Source organism: Armigeres subalbatus, chromosome 1 (assembly GCF_024139115.2).
Source record: "Armigeres subalbatus isolate Guangzhou_Male chromosome 1, GZ_Asu_2, whole genome shotgun sequence".
Classification (NCBI taxonomy): domain Eukaryota; kingdom Metazoa; phylum Arthropoda; class Insecta; order Diptera; family Culicidae; genus Armigeres; species Armigeres subalbatus.
This window is the reverse complement of record NC_085139.1, coordinates 245,255,422-245,272,435: the sequence shown is the minus strand read 5'-3', so window position 1 is coordinate 245,272,435 and position 17,014 is coordinate 245,255,422. Positions and strand designations below refer to the sequence as shown.

At 45.4% G+C, this 17,014-nt stretch overlaps 2 protein-coding genes across 5 annotated transcripts in view; both read right to left on the bottom strand.

Moving 5' to 3' along the window:
• LOC134206285 (actin nucleation-promoting factor WASL) overlaps nucleotides 1-17,014 on the bottom strand; it is a 334,646-nt gene that overhangs the window by 105,685 nt on the left and 211,947 nt on the right. The gene's annotated exons all lie outside the window — the stretch shown is intronic.
• Nucleotides 1-17,014, bottom strand: part of LOC134206284 (inositol polyphosphate-5-phosphatase A-like) — a 103,125-nt gene that overhangs the window by 3,682 nt on the left and 82,429 nt on the right. The window contains exon 8 of one of the 2 annotated variants that reach the window (XM_062681982.1): nucleotides 16,940-16,976. In XM_062681982.1, the coding sequence (XP_062537966.1) occupies nucleotides 16,940-16,976 (37 nt within the window). Of the gene's footprint in view, nucleotides 1-15,394; nucleotides 16,977-17,014 lie in introns of those variants that run through there. The other variant, XM_062681981.1, reaches the window with a different exon arrangement.

Genomic DNA, 17,014 nt, shown 5'->3' with positions numbered 1-17,014 from the left:
CGGACACGAGACCTGGATGTTGCTCGTGAAGGACCAACACGCACTGGGAGTTTTCGAAAGGAAAGTGCTGCGTACCATCTATGGTGGGGTGCAGAAGGCGGACGGTACGACGGTACGGTGGAGGAGGCGAATGTGCACAGCGAGCAAGGTGGATCGATCAAGTGGAGGACGATTTGCGGACCCTCCGCAGACTGCGTGTTGCGTGTTGCAACCATGGACCGAGCTGAATGGAAAAGACTTTTATGCCCTGCACAGGCCACTCCTGCCTTAGTCTGATAATAAATGAATAAATCCAGCAAATTATTTTGAAACAGTCGTTCGATGTTTTCTAGGAATTGTGCGAAATTGGCTAGTGAAACAAATTATTCAAATGCTTCTTAAGGTTTGCTGCGAAGAAGCATCTTCTTCTTCTTCTTATTGGCATTACACACTGGGACAGAGCCGCCTCACAGCTTAGTTTTCATTAAGCACTTCCACAATTAAAAACTGCGAAGAAGCATACGCTGGATAATATTTCGAACACGTATCGTACCGTACTTTCTTTTTAGTATGTGAGGCGAAAAACAGTCGGCTAGCTGCCATATTTGATATTAACGCATTTGCCCAAAATTACACGCGGTGCTCCTCACAGGAATCGACGTTCTGCGCTTTTAGTCAGAGTGTAAAATAATCGAAAATTTTTAGTGAAGTCCAATTTTCTTCATATGTCAGTTCACTTCCGACACATTCATAGTCGGCTCTGGACAGTCAATATTCAGTTGAATATTAGTCATTGAATATCTATGCACATTTTACAAATTGATAAATAATCTGAAATCTGAATACGTTTCAAATGAGTAAAGTGATTTATCACACAGAACTAAAACCGATTTTCATCCGCGAGGCACTTTCAGCTGTAAACATCAACTTAAATAATGCTAATTATGCTTTTTTCTGCACATAGTAAACACATTCAGTGACAGTCGAATGAATGAGTTCGTGGAGTAGTCGTCTGACTATGTCATTCTATGTTTTGAATATTCATGCGATGTTTGTCAAAATTCGGACCGAAGTTGCTTCATGAAGATGAATATTTTATGCTCTGCTTTTAGTTGCCAGTATACTCGATTCTTATGGGGGAGATTATATTGCGAGGTTTCCTAGGGCAAAGTTGTTCCTGTCGATCATGGAATCGTTGAATCGAATCGTCATGTGGAATTTTGTGCAAATGCGCTTCTGAAAACATTACAACAGCCGCGCAAATATTGTGTGCGGTATTTTGTTTTCCATTTCCTCCTTTTTTAACCTCCTGTCCGTGCTCAAAAAATTATGTTGTGTGTGCTCTGAGGTCATTCATTTCATTTGTTTAGCTTACATCTGAACAGATAACACCGAATCAACAATTTGACGCCACATCTCTCCATCCTTGAATGCGCCCCACGCTCGCCAAGTCGTTCTGTACCTGATCAACCCACCTCACTCGCTGCGCTCCACGCCGTCTCGTACCTGCCGGATCGGAAGCGAAGACTATCTTTGCAGGGTTGCTGTCCGACATTCTTGCAACATGCCCTGTCCATCGTACCCTTCTAGCTTTAGCTACCTTCTGGATACTGGGTTCGCCATAGAGCTGGGCGAGCTCGTGGTTCATTCTTCGCCGCCACACACCGCCAAAGATGCCCCTCAGCACCCGTCTCTCGAATACTCCGAGTGCTTGCAAGTCCTCTACGAGCATTGTCCGTGTTTCATGTCCGTAGAGGACTACCGGTCTTATCAGCATCTTGTACATGCCACATTTGATGCGGTGGGGAATCTTTTTTGACCGCAGTGTCTTCTGGAGCTTGTGGTAAGCCCGACTTCCATAGATGATGCGTATTCCACGACTAACATTATTATCAGCCATTAGCAAGGATCTAAGGTAGACGAACTCAACGACCACCATCGATCCCGTCTATCGTAACACTGCTTCCCAGGCGGGCCCTGTCGCGCTCGGTTCCGCCCAAAAGCATGTACTTTGTCTTCGACGCATTCCCCACCAGTCCAACATTTGTTGCTTCTCGTTTCAGGCGGGTGAACAGTTCTGCCACCTTTGGAAATGTTCGGCCGACAATGTCCAAGTCATCCGCGAAACAAATAAATTGACTGGATCTGTTGAAAATCGTACCCCGGCTGTTACACCCGGCTCTCCACATGACACCTTCTAACGCAATGTTGAACAACAGGCACGAAAGTCCATCACCTTGTCTTTGTTCCCGGCGCGTTTCGAACGAACTGGAGTGTTCGCCCGAAATCTTCACACAGTTTTGCACACCATCCACCGTTGCTTTGATCAGTCTGGTAAGCTTCCCAGGGAGGCTCTTCTAGTCCATAATTTTCCATAGCTCTACGCGGTCTGTACTGTCGTATGCCGCCTTCAAATCTATGAACAGATGATGCGTTGTCGAGCTCATTCACTAATGGTGCCAGACGACGGAAGATGATCTGGGATATCACTTTGTAGGCGGCATTAAGGATGATGATCGCTCGAAAGTTCTCACACTCCAGCTTGTCGCCTTTCTTGTAGATGGGGCATATGACCCCTTCCTTCCACTCCTCCGGTAGCTGTTCAGTTTCCCAGATTCTGACTATCAGTTTGTGCAGGCAAGTGGCTAGCTTTTCCGGGCCCATCTTGATGAGCGCAGCTCCGATACCATCCTTACCAGATGCTTTATTGGTCTTTAGCTGTTGGATGGCATCCTTAATTTCCCTCAAGGTGGGGGCTGGTTGGCTTCCATCGTCCGCTGAACTGACGTAATCATCTCCTCCGCTGCCTTGACTTTCACTGCTTGTACTGCCGTGAATCGCATATCTGTCCCATCTTTGCTGGGTTTCCTATTCATATGGGACAAATATGCGATTCACGGCAGTGTACTCTCAGCACTATTTAAATGTTCCTCGTAGTGCTGCTCCCACCTTTCGATCACCACACGTTCGTCCGTCAAGATGCTCCCATCCTGATTCCTGCACATCTCAGCTCGCGGCATGAAGCCTTTGTGGGATGCGTTGAGCTTCTAATAGAACTTGCATGTTTTTTAAACGGCATTACTGTTCCATCTCATCGCACCCCGCATCTTCCAAGCGGCGTTTCTTCTTCTGAAAAAGGCGGGTCTGCTGTCTCCGCTTCCGTCTATAACGTTCTACGTTCTGCCGGGTACCTTGCTGCAGCGCGACCGACCGCGCTGCGTCCTTCTCCCCCAGAATTTGTCTGCCCTCTTCGTCGAACCAATCGTTCCGTCGACTTCGTCCCACATACCCGACGTTGTTCTTCGCTGCGTCGTTAATAACTGCTTTCACTATATTCCAGCATTCCTCAAGAGAGGCCCCATCGAGCTCACCTTCTTCCGGCAACGCTGCATATACTGTCGCTGTATACAGTGGCGACATCAGGTTGCTTCAGTCGCACTAGGTCGTACCGCGGCGGTCGTCGGTACCGAACATTGTTGATGACGGATAGTTTTGGGCACAGTTTAACCATCACCAGATAGTGGTCAGAGTCGATGTTAGCATCACGGAGAAGTGCCGTCCATCAATCAGAACGGTCGATTTGTGATTCTGTCTGCAGTGGTGATTTCCAGGTGTACCGATACGGAAGGCTGTGTTCGAAATAGGTGCTGCGAATAACTACAACAGCGTCTGTTCCCCATGTTAGGGGCGGCTGATCATCGTCCGAGTGCCAGCGAGGGACTCTAAACAAAATTGTGCACATCATGCTGCATCGTGTCAGCATCGAGAAGGCAGCCCCTTCAACGCGATGTAGGTAGCGCAACCCTGGTAAGGTAGCGTACCGAAGATTCTACAGTTACCAAGAAAGGCCAAAGTAGAGCAAACGGATTGATTCAACGAAAATAGATCCGGCAATGAATAAAGTGCAACGATTGGGAAGTCGGATCTTGGAACCTGAGAACCGAACCCGCACGTGTTGGGCTCTTGGCTCGTGAGCTGCGGAAGATCGGCGTGAGTGTGGCAGCAATAAGTTTGATGACGTGAAGAATGAGAGCCTTGATAAGGCCTACGGAGAGTGCCCAACACATGATGTAAATATAATCATCGGGGATGCAAATGCGCAGATCGGAAGAGATAGTTTCTTTCGCCTGTCATTGGTACGGAAAGCCTTCATTCCGCTACCAAAGATAATGGTCTGCGACTTATAACCTTTGCTTCTCCGGGCGCGACTTTCCAGCGTAAATATCAAACGCTTGTCAGTTGAAGAAGTTGCTGAACAGTACCACCAGAAGCTGGACGAGCGAAATATCCACTAATCTGTGACTACAACAGCGCCGGAAGTGTTAGGCACTGTACAGCGATGCCAACGAAATGGTTGAATTGATGAGCTGGGGAGCGATGATGGAGTTGATGAGGAGTGCCAGCGAGTGACGGTCGAGAAAAATGTTGCTAGGAGTCGAATGCTAGTGGCTCGTACCCGTTCCAACAGAGAGCGGTATAGTGTAGCAAGGGCAGAAGAGAAACTAATTCAGCGCAGAAAAAAGGCAACACGAAGAGAGTTTTTTCATTTACCCCATTAACGCACTTACCCCACTGTACCTTATTGTAACTTTTTTAATATTTGACCAATTTTGATTTTCTGGGATGATTCGAAAGATATATGGCCGGGGTTCTGCCAAATCGTACCAAGCGCCAATTTAAAAAAATGTAATTTTCGCCCAAGTTTTCGTATAACAGATTTAATTGATCACAAAGCGCGTCGGAAATCGTCCAACGCCATAACTGAGGATATCCTACAACAAATGTACGCATGAATTGAAATAAATATAAAAATAAATTCCGTTTTGCGTTTGCTAACAAAATATTACAAGTCAGTCAAAAATTTGCTTGGTTCGGTTTGGCAGAATCCAGACCATATATGAGACAGGAGAAAAACGAAACCCCAATTTCCTATTACGCACGACACGAAAGATTCGACTCTGTGAATATAGCCCAGCCGACCAGGGCCGATTCGTGCGATCCCAATTTCTAAAAAGATTACGCAACAGCTAGAACGTACGGCTACGATACTATAAGTTTGTAGTACAGGCTGCAACACGTGACGAAACATTCGAAGTCGAAAGAGCAGTTCCGGAACATCCGGAAGTGTACGCCATCAATCGTTCAAGCCCGAACCGTAGTGGACGGTACGACAGAAAACTTTCAAGGTTTGATTATGAAGAAGGGTCAACACCAAGTCGACAATGTTCAAGACTTGATTATGAAGAAAGGATGTCAGCACCGAGCCGGCTACACAAATATCAGCAAGCGCACCGGGGACACGTACACCAGAGAGTATACCAGCGACAGCGACTAGAGTTACAAGACCGATGATGTCGCACTCGATACCAGATGTGTAATTCAGTTCTTGGGACGGTCCACGGCTAACGATTATTTCGCAAAACTTGATCTAAGCAATGCTTTTAACCACCTGGAACTAAGCAATGAATTCCGGAACCTAATCATGTTTACCGAAAACGCTTCATCAGATTAATGTTTGGGGTGAATTGCGCAACTGAAATCTGTCAGCGCCGAAAGTGTCGCATACTGGCGGGCGAGAGGAATATTCTTGTATACATAGACGATGTTCTAATCTTAGCGGAAACCCTAGAAGAGCTGCAGGAAACAGCGAAGCGAGTACTAGAAATATTCAAAGCTAATACTCTAACTCTAAACTCCAGCAACTGCAAGTTTACTAGAACAAGCATTAAATTCCTAGGGCACCAGGTTGATGGGGATGGCTTTCACGTCGACAAAAAGAAAATTAAAAGCATCCAGAACTCCAAAGAGCCTATGAGTGTCTGAGAAATCCGAAGATTCCTTGAGCAGGCTTCTTTCATCAGTCCGCTTGTGAAAAACTTGGCTAAAATTACTAGCGCACTATGGGCGGTCTTCCTATCAAGGACCTGGTGCTGGGGCCGTGAGCAAAGAAGAGATTTTCAATGCGTGAGAGATCGAGTAGTACAATCACAGACAAACCGAAAATCCATCGCCCAATTACTTTATTTCCATCTCGAGTCATAATTTCGACCTCTTTGTACCGACTGAAGTAATCTATAACGATCAATAAGTATTCGCCAGAGGGAAGGGGTCCCATGAAGTCGATAGCGATGTCAACCCAGGGCTTTGATGGCATTTGTCTTCGACACATTGGCACTGGTCGGCTTGGGAGTCCAACCAGTTGACATCGTTCGCATGCTACACAACATTCCCTGGTCTCTCGAACCATTGATGGCCACCAAGCTCGATCCCGCAAGCGTCTCTTCATGACTGACTCACCCGGATGACCTTCGAGCGCAAGTTGTAGCATACGTTGTCGTAACTGCTTTGGAACAACCAGTTTGTTTACCCTTATGATTGTGTCACCAATAAATCCCAATTCATTTCGAAAAGGTTCGAACGATTTTGCCCTCGGGTTATTCCAGTTACCGATCTGGAGACATTTTCTAGCGACCGTTAACTCATTACGGGATCATTACGGGTGGCATTTTCAATTTCATCAACATCAATTGCCACTGATTCCTGAATAGCCAATGTCATAAAGGTGTTATCTTTTTCGAAGCCTCCAGCAGTTTCAGAGTACACCAACCGAGAGAGGGAGTCTGCAATATTGCTACTTCATTTGCGATATTCGACCTTAAAGGTTCCCCCAAACACACGCGACGCGATAGTCGCGACGCGATTCTATCGCCTGGCGACAGCGATTCTGTCGTCGTTGGTATGCAAGCGTAAATGGAGCATTGCCTGCAGCGACCCAACGATAGAATCGCGACGACTAGTGGTCGCCGTCGCTGCGATGAAATCGCTTAGGTCTGGGGAAGCCTTAAATCTAAATGATTGTAGCCGTAAGACTCAGCGTTCAATACGAGCGCATGGTGTAGAAGTTGGGGAGAAAATCACTTCCAAAGGTTTATAGTCTGTTTCCAACTCGAATTCTTGACCAATTTAGTATAATGAAAAATTTTCCACTGCTCACACTAAAGCAAGCGCTTCTTTCTCAGTTTGGCAGTATCGCTTTTCGGTACAAGGGAGACTTATACTGACATTAGCATATTATACGAGGGTTATTGTTGTCGCTATTCGCATTAGAACAGCGCCCATTGCAACAGGAGAGAAATCCTCTACAACTCTTGTACGCAAGGAATTGTCAAAAAAGACAAAGTATCAACATTCTTCAATTTTTCTAAACTTTGTTGGTGTTTCTTTCCCCAAATAAACCTTTTGGAATTACATATAAGTTCCTGCAAGGGTGCAGAAACGATTGCTAAATCCTGGATAAATTTTCCAACGTATGTTATAAGATCTAAAAAACTTCTAACTTCGTCAGAAGTACGAGGTTCACGAAACTTCTGTAGCGCTTGTACATTTTGTTCTGTAGACCGAATTCCGTCCAAAGAGAGAATACGTCCCAAAAACTCTAATTGTAGTGCTTTGAAGATGCATTTCTCTTGGTTAAGAAGTATATTACGGTCTTTTAGAGCTGAAAGAACTTTGTTTAAAGCCTTATCATGCTTTTCTAAGTTTAACCGAATACTACAACATCGCCAATATAACTGATTACGTTGTTGCAGCCAGCAAAAATCTGTTCCTTAACTTTCTGAAACATTTCGGGGTACATGAAACGCCAAACATCAGCCTTTTTGTATCTGTACAATCCCTTATAAGGGATATATATGTCAAATGATAGTTGTAATAGATCGAGATTCTTCATCCAATTCAATCTGTATTTTAGTAATAGTTGTATTAATTTTAGTTTAAATATAATTCACAGATTTTTTTTCACCCTAGATTTACCTGATGGAATGCTAATATCCAGACGACTGAAGAACTTAGACGACTTGAGGCGTAGGAGAAAACTCTCGAAAGTTGGCATCATATGACGTTCTCTTATTGTGGCTTGATTCGCGCGTCGCATGTCGACACACAAACCAAGGTCTTCATTATCTTTGACAATAATTACCAACGGAGAAACCCATGCTGGTGTGCCTGAAACAGGTTCAATAATATCAAAAACCAGCAGTTGCTCCAATTTCTCTTTAATTCGACATAAAAAATGGCTGTTTCTTGGTTCCGATTTCCTCCATCGCCAACAGCAATCACTGATTCAAAAACATGCGACACGACCAACGGCTTCGCATCTCTACACCTTGCGCTAGCATGCTTTTCCAAGTGGTGTCTTTTTTTTAGTTACCTCCTTATTTTATTTATTTATGGTGTACATCAACAGATTGTTCGTAATCCTAATGATGATTTAAAACTAGTATGGTCATACAATAATAACGTATTAACAAAACAGTAAAAACACAACGAAAAATAAACTTGTCATGGGACTTAAATACACTTATCTAGCATATGCGCGTCAGCTACTACGACGAAAAACATTTACAAAACTACGGCGAAGCGCATCTCTTGTCAAGTGGTAGTCAAATACTGATGCCACCCTATTAAAAACTCTCTGTAGCCCGTTCAGTGCGTTGCCCAGACCATAGTTGGTGCGGCGAAGGGGAAGTCTCAACATTATGCTATTCCGCAATGGCCGATGTTGCACGTTAAGGTTAATTTGTTGCAGAATGTCTGGACAATCGATCCTTCCTTGTATAATGTCAGCGACGGTCAGTGCTCTGCTTAAGTCCCTACGGATACGCAACGTAAGAAGGTCGATCAGCTGGCAGCGATCCTCGTAACTAGGGAGGCGAAATGGATCTCTCCAAGGTAGTTTGCGCAATGCAAAACGAACAAAGCGGCGTTGTATGGATTCGATGCGTTCCGATCCGTTGTTGTAGTAAGGACACCAGACCGCCGAGCAGTATTCCAACGTCGACCGGACGAGCGAGCAGTAGAGTGCCTTCAAGCAATGTACGTCGGTGAAATTTTTCGCCACCCTGAACACAAAGCCAAGCGTTCTGGCCGCTTTATCGACGACAAAGGATACGTGCTGGGTAAATGTAAGTTGCGAATCCAGAAGAAGTCCCAAATCTTTCACGCAATGCACTCGGTTAATGGTCGTGCCGAGAAGAGAGTAACTAAACCGGATCGGCTCCTTCTTTCGTGAAAAAGTAATTACCGAACATTTCGCCGGATTGACCACAAGTCGGTTCAGAGTACACCAGTTGGCAAACACTGTGATCTGGTTTTGGAGGGATTGGCAGTCGGCTATTGAGCAGATGCGAAGAAATATCTTCAGATCGTCCGCAAAGGATAGCCGTGGTCCATCGATTACATGGTGAACATCGTTGAAGTAAAGCAGGAAAATTAAAGGCCCCAAGTGGCTGCCCTGCGGTATACCAGACGAAGCGCGGAAACTATCTGAGCGACAATCGCCTAAAGCAACCACAAGCTGGCGTCCGGTCAGATATGATCGAAACCAATCGAGAAGATTTCCACCGACTCCAAGTCTGTCAAGCTTGGCGATTGCAATTTTATGGTTCAGTTTATCGAATGCTGCAGAAAGATCCGTGTAAATCACGTCCGTTTGAGTGCGTGCAATCATGCTATCCGTGACGTACGACGTTAGGCACAACAAGTTAGTAGTTGTTGAACGGCCAGCTGTAAAACCATGTTGGTCAGCGCAAAGATATTGTTTGCAGTGGGCATTCAGCGGGTCCATGACAATCAGTTCAAAAAGCTTCGCTGATGCACTAAGCGATGTAATACCCCGATAATTGTTCACATCACGCTTGCTCCCCTTTTTGTAGACCGGAAACATATCTGCAGTCTTCCAGCAAGATGGGAATGTGCCGCTGGATAGAGAGAGTTGGAATAACAGGAGAAGGGGTTCCAGCAGACAGGTAATATAATTTTGAAAATCATCGATGGAACACCGTCAGGACCAGGCTTAGATGATGTCTTAAGCTTTGACATCGCTCTCGAAATTGCTTCGACATTCACCTCGATATCACCGAGCGATTGATTAGCTAATGGGACGTTGCTGGCAACGACATCAACAGGTAGTTGTTCGTCTTCAAACACACTGGCGAATTTAGCTGAGAACAGGTTGCATATACCTTGTTGGGTGCTTGCAGATTCACTATTAAACACCATGGACGATGGAAATCCAGTCTCTTTGCGCTGTTCATTTACGTAGCTCCAAAAGGACTTTAAGTGAGATCTTAGTCGTCGTTGTATCCCTCTTTGGTAGCGTAGGAAATGATAACGACTGATCCGCTTATACTCGTTGTTGAGTCTAACATAGTGGAATTTGAGTGGCAACGTACGGTGTTTCGTGTAACTTCTGAGTGCAGCTTTCTTGCACCTTTTCAGCGACCGGAGAGCATTCGTCATCCACGGGATACGAGAGTCTGATCGAACGGACTTTTTGGGGACATGCCTGTCGATGATGTACACCATGATGTGAGAAAAAGTTTCTGCAGCAGAATTAATGTCTACTGGATCAAGAATATGTTCCCAATCCATATTTGATAGCACTTCAGTAATACTGCGATGGTTCGCTTTATGGAAATCGTACGACACCACGGTTGGGGGGTTGAAGAAATCACGCATAACATAATCTTCGACGGCAATCACTAGAGGGCAGTGATGAGCAACATCCTTAACTAAGGGTGCAGGAGCCAAACAGATGGAAGGTGCCGTGGTACGACCACTCACGAAGCAGAGGTCCAGAGAGCGATTATTCTCGTTAACCTCGCCATTGATTTGAGATAGCGTTGCGATACAGAAGTTTAACGGCACCTGCGTGGAACGTGGAGCTTTCTAGGTCCGGACGGAAGAAGCCGCTGTGAATAGGAGTCCATGTAATGCTCGTAAGGTTGTAGTCGCCTAAAATCACAACCTCATCACAAGGCGCGGCCACATCTGAAGCACAAGATACAGATCGGCAGTGTGTGTCAATGAGATCCAAGTCGCGAGTCCGATCCGGAGGGATGTACACAGCACAGAGGAATAGTTGCCTGTCACCAAGCTGAATAACAACCCATACTTGCTCAACGGTGTTCCAAGAATCGTCCTCAAGCATTTTTGCTTTCAAGCTGGAGTTAACTGCAACAAGTACGCCACCTCCGGTAGTTTTCCTGCTATTCTCCGTGTTGCGATCACAGCGAAAAACTTCGTAGCCGGCTCCAAAAACGTAGCTCGAAATAGTTCGAGAATCAAGCCAGGTTTCAGTAAACACTATGACGTCGTAGTTCTGATCCAGAACAGCTAGCCTATATTCGTCCAGAAGGCCGTTAATTCCTCCAACGTTCTGGTAGTAGATGGATATGTCGGACTGCATGTGGCGAGAAGCGGATGAGGCACTGCAAATCGGAACACTATCAGGCAGAGAAGCATTCATTGACTGAGAGTACTTGTCGACATAAGGAGTTCGGAAGACCCCATTTCCTGACCCAAGCACAGGACCGGGACGTCTGCTGGTCGCTGGCAGGAATGGCACGACTGAGTTGGGAGGATTAGGGGCTTCCTCAGAGCTTGTGGCATGAGTGCGTCCCGGGAGCGTACTGGATGTAGAGGCAAGGTGTGCGATATCATATCTCGGTTGAGCTGACGGATAATCATGTTCTTCGGCGTATTCAAGTTGTTGGACGACCCTCTCCCCGCTTCCGACAGCAGGACCGGAGCAACTGTGATGAGCGGAGATGGCAAGAGGCTTGACTGAGTCGTAGAAGTTGAGGGCTCCTTTGAGACTCTCTGCGGCGCGTTCCGGATTCCCAGAGGTAGGCCATATAGGGGAATCAGCACGTAGATTTGTCGAGCGCAGGATACTGAAAAGTGGATTGGCATCAGACCTCGGAGAAACGAAAACTTGATTGTACTTGCCTGTCGTCGGATGCTGGAAGACCCCCGATCTGTAGCTAGCGTCAGGACCAGGACGACAGAGGTGACCGCAGGTAGCAGAAGGCAGAACTGAGCTAGAGGAGTCGGGGGCTTCCATAATGCTTTCCACAATGCGTCCCGGTTGCGAAGATAACGAGGGATTGACAGTAACCTCACATGTAAAAAATGTTCTGGTCGGAGCTGCATCACTACCGGATCTGCCGCTTGAAGGTACAGTGGAATTGAAAGTTGCGCTGGAACACGGGAGCGGATCAGGCAAAGAAATATTGTCACGGATTGCATACTTGCCTGAGAAAGGTGGTTGGGAGACCCCTACACCAAACTCGATAGCAGAGCCAGAACGACTCTGATGGCAGGAAACAGTGCGATTGTGCAGGCAGGAAGCAGCTAGCGGTACTGAATCGAGTGGTTCGGGGTCTCCCATAGGGCAACAGGCAGTGCGTTCTGGCGTACAGGAACGGAGAGAATGGATCAATTCATAGTGCGATATTACAGGTAACAGGTTGCGCCGGGGGCTGCTAGCATTTAGCAAGTCAAATCTACTCCAGACGCAGGAGTCGAAAACGGCGATGTTCCAATTTCGTCGGAGATCATGACATCTATAATGTTCTTGCAGCTGCCAGAATCAATCAGCATTTAAATAAGGATATTTCCCACTTCAGCCGAAAGATTTTTTTCGCCATCGCCTATGTTGCAAATGAAACTTTGCGATTATTGCCGATCCCCTCCATTTGAGGAGATAATCGCTATCACGTTGTCCAGTTTTGGCCGTTGAGTTGAGAATGAAGAATTTTCCTCATTTTTGCTTTTTGTCACAGATCGACATACGCGTGACCGCACTTGCTGCATTTCTCACATTGTTTGCTACGCGCTGGACACTGACGATCATTTCCATAATGAGTCTTTTGTCCACATCTGTAGCTAGAACCTCTTACGTATTTGCTACTACCACTCAAACGATTCACGCCACCTTTCGAAACTGGTTCAAAAGAATTACCAGGTGAATTTCCATTTCCAGTATTTACCTGTACCTGGTGCTTTCTTCTTCTTCTTATTGGCATTACATCCCCACACTGGGACAGAGCCGCCTCGCAGCTTAGTGTTCATTATGCACTTCCTCAGTTATTAACTGCGAGGTTTCTAAGCCCGGTTACCATTTTTGCATTCGTATATCATGAGGCTAGCACGATGATACTTTTATGCCCAGAGAAGTCGAGACAATTTCCAATCCGAAAATTGCCTAGACCGGCACCGGGAATCGAACCCAGCCACCCTCAGCATGGTCTTGCTTTATAGCCGCGCGTCTTACCGCACCTGGTGCTTTATAGATTCGAATAAGTTAACCATCCGTGTTATTTGTGGTAGTGTCAGTGCTTCTTTGTGTAAAAGTTTTTCCCTCAACTCTGTAGGAGCATAATAGATTATTTGAATGATTATTGTAGTATCCTACATGTACAACCCTAGCGCATTCAGAATAGTCGGTTCACGATTATTGCTCCGAATGCACGAACGATCGAACCAAAGTGTTCAAGATAATAAAGATAAGATAATAAAGTAGTCTACTCAGAAACATCTAACGCTGCAGTTTGGTATTTCACTTCTCCTAATTATCCACTATAGTTTCCCGAATCTTCGCTTTATAAACCTAAAGGACGACAAGCTCAAATATTAAAATTATATGATTCAGAAATCTCGGTTCTCTTCTGCAGTTTTGCCAAAATCACATTTCTTCGCTTGTTCGGTACATCGCAGCAAAAATTTCGTCAATGGCTCACGTAATGCATCCGTTCCAGGAGCCAGTTTGCAAAATTCATTTCTTTCGAAAGAATCGTGCTGCTTCTGACTGAAATGATCGTCCAATTTGTCCATTGCTGTCTTGTAGGGGTCAATTTCTTTAGCAATATCTTCTTGAACATCTGCACCCTCTATTGAATAGCACAGGTTTTGAAGTCCCAGACCACCCTTTAGGTTTAGCCAATAAAATGTTTCTCAATTTTGTAGCGTTTTCCTCTTCACTGACAGCAGCGATCACTTCGAAGTTTCTTTTCCACCGGAGCCATTCTTTACGAATCTGCGTTTCTGGAAGGTGATTAAATTTGAATGGACGGATGTTCCAATTTTCTATTCTTAGTTTCGAGTACCCACGTGGGCATCTTTACCATGGTAACGATATAAACAAATTCACACATGGTTTTACCTTACTATTTGCTCCGGATTGAACAGATTTTACATTTTTATTTTTTTAGAGATCCTTGACCTTTTCCTGTTGTCCTTCAGCGGATTAGCTTTTTCTGCTTTTCTGCTTCACGCAGCGGCTACACGCCTAAGTTTTTTTAAAAGCGACTGTCCCTGCTCTATGGCAGCGGATGAAGAATCTGTTTCTGCTTATTAACAGCGGCTTTTGCCTGTTTCTGCGTAGCTGCAGCGGCTTCTTGTCTGATGGTAAATTAGATTTTTCAAAATGTTTCAATTAATATGTATGTTTGATTTTCACTTTTTTCTTGTTTTTTTTTACTTACAAACTTGTATTGTAATTATGGTTCCGCTCAATCGTCGCCAGATGTGGTACTCCGGAATAAGGACCGGCTTGTAGTTCACTTTACACTAGTTTTATGGGTTCGCTTAGGAAACACGTCTTACTCTTCCAGATGCACAATTTATTCTCTCTCCTAAAGGCCTACTGGCCTACTACTACAAACTAAAAGTACTGCTTAACACAGTGGACATTTGTGTGTAGCACGGAGAATCCCCAACATCAACGAGGTTTTCATCGGATTTCCTCAATGGACAATAATAAAACAGTGGAATCTCTGGAATAGCCACTTTCTTCAAAGAAACTTCCGTCCAGCTTAAACGCGGAAAAATATAATTTTGCAGGAGACATCAGATATTTTTCTTCTCTCCCTAATCGCAAGTACATATCTTTCGAGGGGAAAAAATCATTTCATATTGCCAGCAAGGAAAACTGCCGTGTCTTTTCCAATATTTCACTGAGGAGCACTATAAGTCTGTCGTATACGATGACAAAACAGAACGTCGTCTTGAAAGGTTTCCTCAGTGATGGTAATCACTAGGTGAGGTCAAGAAGATGAAAATTTCACAAATCCTTGGATTTACGTCAGCCAGTGTGAAAAAAATGAGAAAGACAACTTACTCTGAATTTCCCAAACATGTCACTTAGTTCACTACAATATAAAGCTACATGGCGTACGGATACGAACGCAATCGATTATGGTGGAATTTCCAGAGTGGGATAGATTCACCGTCGTGGACTCTCTGAACTGTTTGGGAAAGCGCCAAATTTGAACAATTCGAAATCTGGCTACAGACGATGAGATTTTTGTACTGGTGGCATTTTACAGACGCAAGACTCACAAGTACTCAAAACGTAAAACGTACTAAATCAAGCATTAATTAGAACGAATATTGATTGGAGCATAATGTTAAGCTTTAAATTAAACAAAAAACTCAACTGATTAATTGATTTCAAAGGCATAAAACAGACATGTAAACTCGTTCTCGGATTAAGAACCAACAGAAGCTAAACACGGGAACTAAATGTGGGGACAAATAAGCATACTAATAAAACACACAAACAGTTAAAAAAATAAACCAATTTTAATTTCTTGCTATTTAGAAACCACAAACACAGTAATTCCTAACCTTATAAGTACAATCAGTGCAACTTTAACATTCACACATAACATAAATATAAATCTAAAATCAAGCTCCCCGTCATCGAAGCGAGGAGTTTCTGGCTACGCTATCGCACAGCAGTTCCACCGCCGATGACAGCATTCAGCCAGTTTCCCATCATTCCGATCGGCATCCAGCAGCAGGTGCCGCCGCGGTTGGCCATCGCTACCGACAAATATCACTTCATCCACGCCTCCATCGTGACTAGATTTGCCGCCGGGCCCCGTCTCCCCGCGGCCATCGTCCAACGGCTGTAGCTCTTCTCCCAGTACCGCACTGTTGTTCCCTGTTGCCGCCGCTGCGGCCAGTGCTTTCGTTTCCTGATAGGTTTTCCGTCGGTCCGAAATTCGTTTGAGTTTCTCCAGCCGCGACTTGAGCTGCCGTGGCGAAACGCCCCCACCGATGGTGGAGCTTTTCTTTGAGGAGGAATTCGTTAGAGATGCGTTCGGTTGCTTCGGCTCGCTGAGCGGTTGCTTTGGGTTGCCGTCGGTTGCTCTTGTCGGGCTATCGATCGCGTCCAGTGCGTTGGCAGGTTGAGATTCATCGAAGTCCGGTTTGTTATCGGCACTTTCCGGTGCCGGGGAATGAGATTCTACACTTTCCGGAGTGTATGGTTCGAACTGACGGTTGGCACTGGCGGCCGTGGCCGTTATGCCTCCACCGGTCGTCGTGTACGTATTCAGGTAATGCGTATCGATGCGATTGACGATGATGTCATTTGCTAACATGAGACGCCGCGAGATGAGCGTCTTTCGATGTTCCATCGGTTGATGTTTGATGATGTTCCGGCAGTTGGGGCAGATCTGGCTGTTGCCAAGACCTCCACCTCCACCTCCTCCACTTCCACCACCGGTATCCACTTGGGACTGATCAAGGCAGCTTGTTGAACCGGAACGGCTGCGCCTGTATTCACCACCCACTAGACTGAAGCTACTGCTGTACATTGAACACATGCATACGTTAGCGTTGGAATCCGTGTCGAACACGCTGATGCGGACCGGTGGAGGCAGTTTGGCAGGGCGACTTGTGTCCTGAGGTTTCTTTTCGTCTGAGTCGGCACCAGTGGCACACAAACCGGTAGGAATTTCCAACTCCGACAAGATTCGATCAAACGTAGACTGAATGCGATCGAAACAGACCGGACAGTGATGTTGATGATTAGCGAATGTCGGACTGGTAAGGGTGCTTTGAGCGGTGCTGGTTAGAGCAGTTGAAGGAGGAGAATGGTTGCTGTTATCAGGATGTGCCGCCGTCGGGACGGAAGGGAAACCGATGCTGTTGCTGATTATGCTAGTGGCGTCGTTGGCATTGCTACTATTGCTATTTAGTTTGCTAGCTAAAAAACTACTGCAGCTATTGTTATTATGATTAACATTAACATTATTATTACTACTATTGGAATTGTGTTCAACACGTCTATGCACATGCGTATCACAGGAACAGTAATTTAAAATACCTTGACTCGTCTTGATTCGTAAGTGGAGGAACACCGGCTGAAATGATAGAAAGAGAGTTATAGATCTTTGTGACA